The 14,877-nt window shown below is 41.5% G+C and overlaps 1 protein-coding gene across 2 annotated transcripts; it reads right to left on the minus strand.

The window, feature by feature from the left end:
- Positions 1-450: 450 nt before the first annotated feature.
- Positions 451-13,810, minus strand: ubac1 (UBA domain containing 1). 2 transcript variants are annotated; one of them, XM_079757482.1, is made up of 10 exons: positions 13,427-13,810; positions 11,188-11,308; positions 11,006-11,079; positions 10,758-10,865; positions 10,547-10,649; positions 10,256-10,364; positions 3,790-4,069; positions 3,421-3,507; positions 2,218-2,356; positions 451-1,288 (listed from the first exon to the last, which is right to left on the minus strand). In XM_079757482.1, exons 1-10 carry the CDS (start codon positions 13,562-13,564, stop codon positions 1,173-1,175), a joined length of 1,275 nt encoding a protein of 424 aa, XP_079613608.1. In that variant the 5' UTR covers positions 13,565-13,810; the 3' UTR covers positions 451-1,172. The 2 variants fall into 2 exon arrangements, with proteins under 2 accessions (XP_079613608.1, XP_079613607.1); XM_079757481.1 differs by having other exon boundaries at positions 10,758-10,868.
- Between the last annotated feature and the right edge of the window lie 1,067 nt (positions 13,811-14,877).

A 14,877-nucleotide genomic window follows, 5' to 3' on the forward strand; every position in this document is an offset into this window, starting at 1 on the left:
AAGTCAATGTTACTCAGGAGCCTATTGAACAGAAACCTGGGATGTGGTTTTATAGGACAAATAACGACAAGGCAAGTGGATTTTGGTTTTGGCTTGACAGTATTCATCTTTTGGCTCTTACAAAAAAAAGAGGACCATTTCAAATGTCACAACTAATTGTGTTTGCATGACTAAGTATAAATCAATGTGTTACCTTGTTTTTGGTAATAAGTGACAAAGCATCAAATACCGTTTAATGAAACCCTCATTTGCAAATGTCTTATGCTTAGGTTAGGTCTTTTGAAATATAATATTCCAGCATGTGTGATGTGTTCTATAAAAGGAGATTGAGTGTCTGTTCTTCAAGAGCTGAAGTGAGAAACAGTAAAGCTCTAGATGAGAAACATAATGTTCAAGAGCAGACAGCTCTCCTTAATACGCTGTTTTGTAGAAATATGATGGACGCAAATAGACAGTGTATATTCTTCTTTGAAAGACAAAATATTAAATAAATATGTTAAAATTTGCACAAGGACAATTGTTGTAATGTTGTATAATCGATATAAGTGTGATTTACAGTAACAAGGCAGGCAGGCCCTCAACGCTGAACTTCTAGCGGTAATGTGTCACAAACCCATATTCAATGATCACGGACGATGAACAAACACGCTTCTTTAACAAGGCCAGAGAAACTCGAATTAAGAGCATCCCTCTCTCTTCAAAAAATACCATTCATTGCTGAAGAAATTTAACAGCCAGAAACATTTTGAATTTTAAATATTGCAAAACATACAAAAAAGGTTTTCAGAAGTGTAAACATTGAATTGATGCCTAATAATCACTTATTTTCACACATGGAGAAATTATATAAATTAAATCATGTCCATCCTAACTATAAAGTTCTTATTAAAATGTAAAAACAACGTACTAAATATTGAGATCTTAATAAAGTTCAAGGTAACGTTTAATTTTAAAAGGGCTTTGTCTGTAAATGTCATAAATAGACAATATGCGTAACATCTGTCAATCCAAACCTAGGGCTTTCACTTTTCAAGGCAAACCAATACCTCCTCCCATCACTCTCACACACACACACACACACACACACACACACACACACACACACACACACACACACACACACACACACACACACACACACACACACACACACACACACACACACACACACACTATGTGCGATTTAGGGTCTGGAAGATTCTGGAGATTTGGAGCATGACCGGGCCAGTCTCTGGATCATTCATCCATTGCGTGCTGTTCAGAGGATTTTCTAGCATGTCTTCGAACGCTGAAAACACACACACAACAGGCTTCTTTAAAGACCTCTGTCTTCAAAAGGGACATTGGTGAATGTCATACATGAGTCATGTTTTAATAAAGGACTGTACCGTAGGGCTCGATTATGGAAAAAAATCATAATCACGATTATTTTGGTCAATAACGAAATCACGATTATTCAAACGATTATTTTTGAGTTTGAATAAAATTATGTATTTATTCAGCATGTCTCTCCCAAAAAACACTTTGTAACTGAGAACTTTGAAATGTCACATTAAAAAAATACACAAAATGGTCAAAAAGAAAATGTTCAAATCTTAAATAATGTACAGATATGTATCCAGCTGTTCACTTTCTATAAAACATTTAATAAAAAATATATATTTATATTAGTTTTGTGATCCGTTGACGCTAAAGTCGAAATGGCGAACAAAATTCGATTAATCGCACAGCCCTACTGTACCGTCTCTCCTGTTTTCACTTAAACATCTGTTACCAATTTCATCGATGAATATGAATCTGTTAAATCGATTCGGTTGAAGAGCATTTACCGTAAGTGCGCCGTCGACATAAATGTAAACATAGAAGAAAATAGCATTTAGAACTTCGGCTTTGTAGCATCAATGTGCATATTACAGAGTTTGCAAAAGTTTGTTGAATAAGACAGTGAATTGCCATACAAGTACTTCACTCAACCATGCCCTACCACTAAGACCAAGGTGCTACTGCTATGGTTTTAATGTGTGCTGAGGGCACGCTCACACGCTCAAGGCTCCTCGGCATAATCGGCACAAGGATTCGGACCAGTAAGATTGCTAAGGGATGTTTTGGTGAAGCCAGAAGAGACTGTTTGTGGGTATGACCGGTACAGTCCTTTAACCAGGCTTATGGTTCATGTGGAGACAGTGCCCACATGTGGTTGACTGTATTAGATGTTACCCAGGAGAGTCTTGGGGTTGGTGAGGCCCAGCTGGACGACTGGGTTCTCCAGGATTGCCTGAAACAGGAGGCTGTTGGTGTCGATGCCCTTGTCCAGGTCCTCAGGGGAGGGCTTCCGGTCTCCCAGCAACCACTCGCACTGGAACACAGAGAAACACCTTGCTTGGGATTCCATTCTGACCCCTGCAACTCGTATCACTACAGCATCGAGGCTGCAGAAATAACAATTCATTGTTTCCTTAAAAATCCCCTTGAGTAGTCATCTCGGTTCCTCAATCCACCTCTGCCAACCGGTTTAGCAATGCGCCCTACAGCGCAGGTTTGATTCCCACCTGTGGTGCTAGGCTACAGGTCTCTTCAACCCACACACAAAAAGGCCAGAACAAATATATATAAAGAAATACAAAATCTTCTTGGATTTGGATGTGTAACTGATGGTTGGTAACATTATGATTAAAGGGATAGTCCGTTTTTTTCAGGTTGTTTACAATGAAATAGATTGGTTCAGATGCTAACGTTGCTGAAAGTCTGTGTTTGGAGAAGTTTAGGTTTTTTTCTAGCCCCCGTCAGATCCCATTGTACAGGTTGATGTGCATGAAGCATCAGTCCTAAAACAACATTAAACATTTGTTTTCAAAGCTGTGAAACTCACCGAGTGGTCAATGGTGTTAGTTATGTTATACAAAAAAATTCAGAGCAAAGTATGCTTTCCAACAGGTTTTATTAGTAATTTTGTTGTAGCCACTTATTTCTATAGGAAGCCTTGAAAGTGTCAGTCTAAGTCCGCCGCCGGAACCGGAAAAGGGATTGTTTCATCCTGTTTGTACTTTTTTATTGCAGCGGTGTTATGTGCGCTTCTTAAACACTCCTCCAGGACAGCGCACAAAACACCTCCAAGAGCGCATACAAGAAGCGCATGTAACACTGCTGCAATAAAAAACTACTAACAGGGCGAAAACAATCCCTTTTCCGGTTCCGGCGGAGGACTAATACCGAATACTTTCGCTTTGCAAACGTTTAATGTTGCTTTAGGACCGATGTTTCATGCCCATCGACCTGTACAGTGGGATCTGACGGGGGCTAGAAAAAAAACTAAACTTGTCCAAACGCAGAGTATCAGTACCTGAACCGATCTATTTCATCGTAAACAACCTAAAAATAAGGCTTAAAGTGCAAAAAAAACGGACTATCCCTTTAACGTACGGCAGCATCCTGCTGGTTGTTGTTCACCCTCAGAGCATCCACCACCTCCTTCTCCTCAAAGCCCATCTCCATCAGGGCAATCACTGCCTGCAGGGATAAAAACAGACATACACAAAGACACAAACACCTTTACAATTACTGTGGATAACTACAAAGCAGTGACAACCACCAAGAGATTCCAAAAGGTCCCATTTGTTTTGTGTCAGATCAAAAGGCCGGCTCTGAAGCAAGAAAGTTTCAATACTGATGAGAAGATCACCGATCACTGCTAGACAAAAATAAGAAAGAAATGGTCAAGAGACAGAGCTAGAGAGAAACCTAGAGCTAAATAGAAACTGAGTGAGAGAGAGGCAAAGAGACATCGCCAACCCTGGAGTCCGGCCTGAACTCTCGTTTCCTGCGGATCCGCTTGAAGATCTCGGTGAGCTCGTCCTGCCTGCTGCTCTCCTCTGTGGAGGCCTGGCGGATGCTCCGGAGCTGGAGGACCCCGGACAGCGAGGTCGGGCCAGCGAGAGAGGGACCCGCTGGGGCCGGGGCCGCAGCCGTGGCTCCTGCAGCCCCCGACGTCTCGTGGCCCGGGAGAGGTGTGTCCACCGAGGGGTCGTCGACATGTTCGATCAGCCACTCCATGGCCTGAGTGACCGACATGCTGACAGTACGGGGTGTAGAGATACTGTGATGAGACTCAAATGAGACTTAAAATCTGCTTCAATAGCTTTACTATTAATAGAAATTATTAAAATCACCACAAATAAATAATTTAGAAGGGATATGCCGATACCACTTATTCACTTCCGATACTGCAGCTTTGGCTATCTACCGATGGCAATATAAGTCAGATACTTTGTTTTACTCTAACAAAAAGAATAAAAAATAAAAATAATAACTAGAAATTGCATTTCCTGCAGAAAACGTGTGTGAAAACTGACAGCTGAATAAAAAATCATTGCTGAAAATGAAGAAATGGAAAATTAATAGAATATGAAAGTAGTAGTAGTAGTAGTAGTAGCTGAAGTAGTAGTAGTAGTAGCTGAAGTAGTAGTAATTGAAGTAGTTGTATTGGTAGGAGTAATAGTAATGGTAGTAGTAGTATTGGTAGGAGTATTAATGGTAGTAGTAATATTGATAGGAGTAGTAGTGGTAGGAGTACTAGGCAGAAATGGTAGGTAGAAATGTTGAACTAAAACTGATTCTGAAAAAAGTATAAATGCTATCAAAATTTTAATTTAGATAGTATTGAAGATACAAATGTGTAGATTTGTTTAAATGTTTGAACGAAGATAAACGGTTGAAAATCGATTGAGTTACGTCTTAAACAGTTGACGTCCCATTGACTCCCATGTTAAAAAAAAGTGGAAAAAGCTGAATAGTTTAAAAAGTTGAAAGAGTTGAAAAAAGCTGAATAATAGCCATCATGTCGTTAAAGAGCTGAACGTTTTAATAGTTAAATGGTTTCTGTAGCTGAAAGTATGGCGGAGGAGTTGAAGATCCAAAAACTGGCGGAAGAAGAATAAGAAAAATAAAGATTTCAATATCTAGAGTGTGAATGCTACAGAATTCATACTAATAATAATTTTACGGGGGCCAAGCCTAAAACAGACAAATAAGACCCCGACAGGCCTTTAAGACCCTGACAGAACATTAAAACCATGACGCAAACCATAAAGACCCTGATGAAGACATTAAGACCATTTGTTTTTACATATTGTTGACGACGCTTAAATAGCCTTAGCTTTGCGAACAAACTTCCAACACCGTACGTCAAAAGGCTGAGTAATGCGTCTTTAAAGTTTTCACTTGATTGCTTTAGTGCCCCCTATAGTCCTATTTTGATTACATTCACCCTGGTTAACTTTCACCTATGCTTCTTTAAGTAGACCAAGCTTGGTGATTATTGACTCAAGATAACCTCGCTTTTTGGCACCTAACATTGATTGGGCTAATTTGATGGTCCAGTGTATTCTGTTACAGGTTCCGGGTTCCCTAGGAACATTTGCTCAACATGACGAGACAAATGTCTACAGGATTTCATGACAGCAGGTGAAAGGGGTCAGGAAATATGGCCGTCAAAAGTATGCCTTTTCAGTTAATGGTTATAGTGCCCCCTATGGGCCAATCTGGATGCAATTTGGAGAGGTTGCTTTTCGGTTAATTGTTATAGTGCCTGCTATGGTCCGATCTGAATACAATTTGGAGTGGTTCATCTTGACCCATGTGCCTTTGACTACACCAAAGGCACATGACTACATGTGACTACACGTTTAATGATGATTGGGTTAAGGTAACCCAGGTAACTTTTGGCTTCAAGAAAAATGTGGATGATTTTGATTTTTTTATGTACTTTTGTAAATCGACTTCATTTTACTTGAGCAGTTAGAACTTTGGTCCCCAACAGCCGGTAAGTTGGTCCCCCTCAAATCAAACATTCCGTCAAGGAACTGTGGTAATTTTAGGCCACGCCCATCTAGACGCCACGCCCTAATTTAAAATATGTGGAATTCATCTTGTTCAGAATTTTATTCTGAAAAACTTTTGTATTAGGAGTCCATCTTGATGCTGATGTATGCATTTAAAGGTCCCATGGCATGCTACTTTATGGATGCTTTAAAATAGATATTAGTGGGCCCCTAACACAGTATTCTAAGATGTTCCCAAAATTCAGCCGTGGTGCAGAATTACAGCCACTACGAGCCAGTCGCACATTGAGCTTTCCGCAAACGCGCCACGTCGGTGTCTGCAGCTTTAATGCAAATGAGTATGAGCGCAGCGGGTCAAGGAGGAGGGTGGGGGTGTGGCCCTGAGCAGCTTGCGGCCATGGTACCATGCACTCTGTTTACATTGGATGTATCGCAATAGCGAGGCGCACACAGCCTTTGGCCGTGTTCTGTAAATATTTTAGAACACTCCGGGTGTTCCGGCCAGAGTCCTGGAGCTCTATGTCTAAATCAGGGGTCAGCAACCTTTTCAACATGTAGTGCAAGTTTGACATTTTCTCGTTAATGAATGTGCCTTAAGCAACAATATTTTAAATATTAAGCTGAATTATGACACAGCAACCAAAAATATCTCCAGAAGCCCTGGGATTGTGTTATTTCCATATAGTCCACAATTATCCATCAACATTTAAAAAAAAAAAAAGTTTATTTTTGCAACATGGGCTTACAAATTATAATAACATGTGTCCAATCTTAAAACACCACTTTCAGAAACTCATTCAAAAACATATTTGCACTGTGAGAAATGTAAAAAACAGGAATATATGAGAATGTTGGAACCATCCACATCAATATCTTTAAGACATGTACAGCTTTGCACAACCATGTGAAGGCGATGCATACAGGCCACTTGCAACAATATTTTAAATATTTCCTTGTCTATTACTCACGACATAGGTTTAAAAACTATTAATTGATCCCATTTTAGAACACTGCTTTCAGTAACTCATTTAATCATATTTGCACTGGGAGGAAATGCCCACAACAGAGTAAAGTGCAAAAAAAAAAATCGGTAGTAATGATTATGCTGCCGCATTGTGCGTCAAACTTTTTAATAATAAAAAAGAAAATCGATTTTTTTCTTTCAAGTGTGCCAATGATGATGCTGCTGCGTGCCTAGGGTTGCCGACCCCTGGTCTAAATGATATATGATACATAGATATCTATTTCATATAATATATATTATCACGGCCAAAAGCTGTGTGCGCCTCCAGACGACATTATGAATCTCAAACGACTGCGTTGGGTTTTCCGACGTCTCTGGTTCTTCCACTCAATATGAAGTAGACTGAACCAAGACATGGAGGAGAAAGGGATTGTTGCCTGCGATCCCACCAGAACCCCGCTGCCCGCTGCCGAGGCAGCAGGGCTCCGATGGGAGACAATAGCGGGCGACAATCCCTTTGTCCTTCATTTCGCGGTTCATGTACTTCAGGGAGGCAAAGCCAAAGTTCTTTCCCCAATTCCTTCTCAACCATGGCTGAGATAAGCCCCACTACGAGTCTCGCTGTGGAAATACTAGAGAACCCGACGTGTTATGCGCCAAACAAAGAAGTGTACAACACTTGCGTTCAATCATATATATATCATAAATACATAAACACAGATATCTACATCATAGAATACATACTATCACGGCCAAAAGCTGTGTGCGCCTCCAGACGATATTATGAATCTCAAAACGACTACGTCGGGTTCTCCGACGTCTCTGGTCCTTCCACATCAATCTGAAGTAGACTGAATATCGACATGGAGGAGAAAGGGCTTGTTGCCCTCGATTGTCTACCGCCGGAGCCCCGCTGCCTGCTGCTGAGGCACCACCGTCTCGGAAGTCGGCAGCGGGGCTCCGGCGAGAGACAATCGCTGGCATTTACTTCAGGGAGTCAAAGTTAAAGTTCCTTTCCCCCAATTCCTTCTCCACCATGGTTGAGATAACCCCCACTACGTGTCTCGTTGTGGAGATTCAAGAGACGTCAGAGAACCCGACGTGTTATGCTCCATGACACCAACAGCAGAACGGTTATCAAAATAACAAAGAAGTGTACAACAGTCGTAGCTCATTGACGGGCCAAATTCTCTGGGTGGGCAAAGCAGAGAAGGGGAGGTAACCTGGCCCCTTATGATGACATATCGGGCCAAATTCAAAATCGGAGCGTCTGAGATTCCATTTTTGAAAGGCGGAGCAGGACACCTAGTGCTCGTTTTAAACCTAACGCCATTTCTAGCCACTGGGAGACCATAGGCAGGCTAGCGGAACTCATATTAATGTTAGAAACCCTCATAAAGTGAAATTTTCATGCAATGGGACCTTTAAGTCTTTACGCGTTTTAAACCATACCCTTTTTTTAGAAATGAATGGCTCCTGGGTGCTTGTATCTTTATTGTACAGACTTCCCTTCATGTCTGATTGAAGACATTGGTCCATAGATGATATGTGCTGAAGGATTTTTGTCTAAGTCTAAAAACCTGGGATCCTTAGGGAATTTTGTGTTTTTAACTAAATTCAAGGTGGCTGTAAATCTATCCAAAGAAAGTCAAAGGTTCTTGAGGCACATTTGTTCAGCATGAGGATATGCATGTGTGAACAAAGTTTCATGACTGTAAGTCAAAGCAGTTACGAGATATGCTTGTTCAAAGTTAGCATTTTTGGACTGTTGCTATAGCGCCACCTTTGAGCCAATCAGTGTACTATTTGCTCTCTGTTAATCTTGAGTCAGCCTCTACAGCTGTAGAAAGTTTCATCAAAAGCATGCGAGCGGTTTAGGCTGTGTAAGTCAAATTTGGCGGAATAATAAAACTAACCACAATAGATTGCCTTCACACTTTGTGCTTGGCCCCCTAATAAAATATATGGAAGCACTTTGCTCATGATTGCCAATTAGCCAGCTAAAAATATCTAACTAAAGAAAAGTTGAATCCCCATAAATCAGGGGAAAGATTTGAACAGAGTTTTGACCGTTCCACAGGTGGCTCTCATGCGGTAGCTGTCATGCGCATGCGACTAATTTGCTACTACTGTTATTTAGTGGTGCAACGGTTCACGGGTTACCCATGATCCGTACGGATCAACCCTCACGGTTCGGGATGCAAGTGATCCGCGGATTGGCTGATAAAAAAAATAAAAGAGTTGTGCGTTCACGTGATCAGTGCATGTTTAAAGTACAATTCCAGTATTTACAACATCATCAAGTATCGTAGCTACATACAGTTTCTGTCGTGTTTTATTTGGCGTTCCGTAAATCCCATTGAAACGGAAACCGGAACCGGAAATGTTTATGTTTGGTTGTAGTCTTTTCGCTCAGTTCTTGGTATCAACAGTAGGGCTAGAACCGAGTGAAAAGAGTACAACCAACCCCCCTTGCAATGAGCAATGAGTCTTCCAACAGAAATCAATGGATTTACAAAATGCCAAATAAAACACGACAGAAACTGTATTTCGCTACCATACTTGATGAAAAAAAAAGATGATGAGGATGTCTGCATTGCCTGGGGAGAGTGTAGACTCTAATCTCTCCCCAGGCAATGCAGACATCCTGAATGTAAAGTTTTAAATCCAGGGTTAGGGATTATTTACTATCCATGTTAAAAAGAAGAAGGAATAATGCCTTCTTCTTAAATTTTTTTAAATATTGACTATGCTTAAAGGAAGCAGGATTATTACCTAATTTTTCACTTTATTTTGTTTTTACACATTTGAAGATTTTATTTAAAGTCATATTTGTCTTGTTATCGTTGATCCGAAAATGATCCGACCCATGACTCAAAAACCGTGACACGATCCGAACCGTGAGTTTTGCGATCCGTTGCTGTTACTGTTATTACGTGACATGCTGCACGCATATATTTTTTTCTCCCCGCCAATGTCCAATATCCATTATCGGCCCCATACCGATGCTGTGGATCGGATCGGGACATCCCTATCATTTAGGTATTAAGTTTTGGTTTTCCTAAAAAAATGTTTTATTTGGCTACGCTCCCTCTGCTGTGAACCACTTACGAGTCGTGACTCACAGTTTGAAAACCATAGAGCTTAGACCTTAGCACTGGGAGTAGCGCCCTAAACTACCCAGCCTTCTTAATCCAGATCCTGATAAGCAACATGTCTAGAAAGCCTATGTGTAAGGCCTACTACAAGAGTAAGAGTTATGAGCATTACAGAATGTATGCATTTATTTTAGTGTAATTGATGATGTATATGAATCATATACATTCTTTTCTTTAAAGAGAGGGGGGTTGATCACTGGGGAACGGGAATTGATAAAGTGATATATCTTTGTACTCAAAAAGCTTTTCAATAGAAATGAAGCAGAAAGACGAAATACTATCAAATCTCCACTCACTGGTTCAAGCGAAGAGCTTTGATGGCTCTGCTCTCAGGGAAACCCATCTCCGTCAGCTGCTGGAGTGCCTGTTCATCCACCCGGTCCTCATCGTCCTCATCCAGCATGGCTAGAGGACACAGTCATTTTTCCTTCCATTAAGACAAAATCCAGTATAATGCCCTGACATTAAGGTCAATGTGGAGGTCGAGAGATGACAATAAGTGACATTTGGCATTAAAAGTCAACCAAAATGAAAGAGGTATTCTGAACCAGTCATCATGCAGAGGATTGTCCTGATTCTAGCTTTACCGTTGGCCTTTTTGAACAGTTCCACTGCGTCCGGGTTCAAGGCCAGCAGCTTCTGGGCCACCTCGATCAGAGATACCAGGATCTTCCTGAGCTCTGTCTGAAACTGGTACAGCAAACAAACATGCAGAAAAAGTACATACAATTAGATCATCTTCAAATCATTAATGCTGTTAATCCCTTCCCAGAACTTGAGGCTGCGTATAATCCTCACGTCTCGGATGTTGTGCTGGGTGACCGTGCGGTCGGTGTGTTTAGTGGAAAGGGCGGCAGTGGCTTTAAGGATAGCATCCTTGTCTGGAGCCTTGTTCTCCTGCTTCTTCTGCTGGGGGACAAACAAATAACCATATGTCACCATGAGCTCAGAGCATCACAGCAAATATAGGCTCATACTATTACACAACTGAAGACTTTCCCAAAATATGGACATTTATTTTCATAAACTAGTTCAAAGCTGGAAACCTTTTCATCGGCAGATATGTCGGACATCTTTGGTGGTGGAGGGGGTGGTCTTTTCTTTATCAGCAGCAAAACATCTACAAAGGCAGTTAAACAGGTCTTAGCAAGTATAGCAGTGCATGGAAAGGTTACTTGACCTCTGTAGCCACGGTGACTTTAAATGACGGGGAGAAGGACCAGTATACCTCTATCTTTGATGTTTTCATCGTTGACCGTTTTAGTGTCTGTGAGGATACGCTCTGAAGCAGCATGGATAAGTTTATGGTGCGTCAGTGTTTTTGGGTCTTCTAGACTTCCGTGCACATACTGCAAGAAATACAAACAACTTCAAAATATCATAGAACCAGTTGACAAACAACAGAACAGCACAAAGCATGGATGGAGTCATTCATTAAAAACTGAATTAATATTGAGGTAAAGCAATAAAAAAAAATGCATTCAGTTTAAATCTAGCTGGCTCAGCTAGGTTTGATCATACTGTTCCAAAACATTGGATTAGACACATTTCCGAAATGTTGAATAAAGCTATAACAAATGCATTCATGCAAACAGTTTGAATTATTTATTTTTATCCACTGTTGGCTCAATGATATTTGATCGAACCAACACTGTTCCATTGAACTAGTTCTGCTGTTCCACTGTGTTGCAATTGATTTGGGCCTCCTCTTGACTCAGTTGTTTTCTATTCTTCTCTCTCTAATCTTTGCTTCTGTTCACGTTCCTACCACGCTGTTACTTCCAGTTCCCTTCTTTGGATATCCTATTAACAGAGGCAGCAGGGTGGCCATTGTCACATTTCTTATTCAGTGCATCCTTAAAAGGGGGCCATTGTAACCCATCCCAATAGCGTGGGGTCCATTTCCATGACTGTTTACTACTTCCCAGGGTTCAAGCATTTGAGTCATTGGTGCCTGTCAACAACTCCACGTCAGCTTGGATGCAAGGAACACCAATAGCATCCAAGTACGGTCACTTAGCCAGTTCCTCTTTTTTGATGTTATCTGTGCTTACAGGCATCATCTTCTGGCTGTAGACTTCTGGTAGGTCATAGAACCTTTTTCCAGTGAGACAGGAAACCTCCAAACCTGTCAACCTGTAACTGGAAACTGATGTTCTTGAGCCCATGGTTCGTATACTTATTTGAGCTCTTATGTTCAGCTTCCTCATCAGGTTTTCTGAACAAAATGTGGACTGCCTTGATCAAGGAATGCATAGGTTTGAATGACAGTGTCCTTTGCTGGGCTACACCTAAACCAGTAGTTCAGGTAGTTCAGATAGATAGAATCTCTTCAGTTTTTCGGCCCCTGTATGACCACATGCTTGTAGAGAGACCAGTGCACTGCTCACCCATGTTTCCTTGGGCTGTTTACAGTCCTTGTGGCTTTCTCTCACCAATTGATGTGAAGAACGCTGGGAAGGTTTTTGCTGCACACCTCGCATGTCAAGCGCTTCTCGCAATCCTTGCTCAAATGCCCAATGCAGAGGCCCTTCACCATACCCAGAGATTGGTATGGTTCTTTTCAGTTAGCCTTATAGCCGTTAGTTAGCCTTATGATTTCTCAATGCAAATCAAACAAGCTAATAGGCTTACTGAAATAAAACCATGCCAATCTCTGGGTATTTGATGATGTGGGGCTATTTTAATTCCAAAGGCCTTGGTGACTTTATCAAGATGCATAGTATCCTGGAACCATAAATGGCCTTTAAAAATAAAAATGTAGTGGCCTAAAAGGTTGGAATTTTCCTCAATTAAGGCATTAAGATCGATTTCCAAAAGAAGATTTTGGAAGAATTCCTCTTTTTAGTCAACTTTAGCATGGGTGCATAAACGTATTCTTTCCACTGTACCTTCATTTTGCAACTTTGTTTCAGAATTCATAGTCAACACAATAAAACCCACTCGTTGAATAAACCTCTCACCGATTTGCCCACCCACAGCTTATTCAAATACCAGTTCGAACCAATGCATTGGATTTCAGTCAATAGTCTACGTGTGTACACAATGTTTAGATGGCCTTGTAGTTGGTAGCGCTACACACACCTCCGGTCCGGTTGATTGACACATGTATCGCGGTGGTGGTCCTTGCTGCTCGACCAGTAGAAGCTTTCGTCTAATCCAACGATCCAATTAAATGTAGGGGTATGTATAGGGTGATTAAAGGGTATTTACAGGGTGAATAAAGGGTATGTATAGGGTGATTAAAATGAATGTATATGAAGATTAAGGGGTATTTATAGGGTGATTAAAGGGGCGGAGCCTCGGACCCAGTGGGAGTCCCAGTGTCAAAGTCACAGTGAGACCAGTCGGTACATTATAAATAGCCAGGTCTACCCGGAGACTAAATAGGAAACCATCGACACCACCCTGACAGGTGACACGGAGGGCCTGTCCGACAACGATCAGGATGACAGAGCCACACTCACATGTTTCAGACACTTCTCCTTGAGCCTCTCCACGGTGGTGTCCTCGGTCACTTCCTCCAGCCACTCCGTCCCCTCCGCGGTGCAGATGTGGACCTTCAGCACTTTGACCGCAAATATTTTCTCCTCCTGGACGAACATAGCTGCTGTTTTCGTTCCCCCGACCCACTGATGTTAGCTCCTGTCTCTAGCGTGCTAACAGCTAGCCGTCCTTCCTTTCCCAGCTTAACTGTGCGGACATGCAACTTTTAAGCCACCACCATGCTCACACTGCTCCGTTTACTAACTGGCGCGAATCAAACGATGTTGTCTCTGCTGGCGCAGCCGTTTGCGCCCCGTAAAGACAACCAACAACACACAGCTAGATCCTATTTTGATGGTTAATCATTGAACTTTGAACTCTACGTGCAACCGTAACGTCGTGCCCTGGTGCATCATGGGAGCGTGAGTTTACTTAGGCTGTTCTGCAGTGTTGCCAGATTGGGCCGGAAATCTGGCCCAATTTGGCAACACTAATTGGCTGTAACGTTAACCATACTAAGTACATACACAGTGTGGGTCTTATTGTGATAAAGAAGGGTCTGTTTTATTTGCAAACATTATTAGTGATGAGTCTGATGCCTATAAGCGTAACGGAGATAACGCTTCCAAAATGTAAATATACATTCCACTCAGTGGCGGCTGCTGGTCTTTCAAATAGGGGAAGCTCATTTTCGGACTACCGCCCATATGGGCAAGTGGGGCAGCGAACTCCCTGCAAAAGATAGTTCCTCCAGTAAATCATTGCTCAAAGTTTATTTTTTAATAATTTGATTGTCACATTAACTATCTATAGTTTCTGTAGGCTTTTCCAAACTGTGTTCGATTGTTTGTTGCCAAATGCGTTCTGTAAAGGCCTGGCTATAGTAGCCTATCTTTTCAGCAGGTATGTGTATGTTCTTCAGCTGATTGTTGAAATATAATATGGAGGAATAACTTGCCTATAAATGTCGAATTCGATTTTTTTTTTACTTTGCAGACCTATAGTTGGTGTTACCAATGCACATAGGTTATTCTAAATAGCCCGACGTCATATGACGAGTGTTGCGGATGGCTCTTCAAAAGCGCGCAGTAACATTAGGCTATTCGTTTTTAATTTTTTCATTTTTAATTCTTACTCACAATTAGTTTAGTTAACATGTTTTAATGTAGCTCAAAATATACATGTTAAAAATATATGTACTGTGGCGAGCAGCACGGGAAGGACGGGAGAGACGGGAGCCCAGGTTAAGCGGTTACGCAACTCCTGTGCCCCATACACCGCACGACTCCGGGAGTTGCCTTTATTGAACACCACCGAACATAACAGAAACACGACACACCTGACCAACACACGCAACACTCTCACTAATGGTCCCGATCACACTACACATCACACAACAATGGAACAACACACAATTAACACACAACCAATA

This window comes from Pollachius pollachius (assembly GCF_949987615.1).
Source record: "Pollachius pollachius genome assembly, chromosome: 1".
NCBI classification, from domain to species: Eukaryota; Metazoa; Chordata; class Actinopteri; order Gadiformes; family Gadidae; genus Pollachius; species Pollachius pollachius.

Bases quoted from the DNA above. Each gene is read 5' to 3' on its own strand.
- ubac1 (XM_079757481.1), bottom strand. From the start codon at position 13,564: ATGTTCGTCCAGGAGGAGAAAATATTTGCGGTCAAAGTGCTGAAGGTC. The intron at 11,080-11,187 runs GTATACTGGTCC...CTGCCTTTGTAG, and splicing joins TGAAAACATCAAAGATAGAG to ATGTTTTGCTGCTGATAAAG. The intron at 4,070-10,255 runs GTGAGTGGAGAT...CCGTACTGTCAG, and splicing joins AAAGCTCTTCGCTTGAACCA to CATGTCGGTCACTCAGGCCA.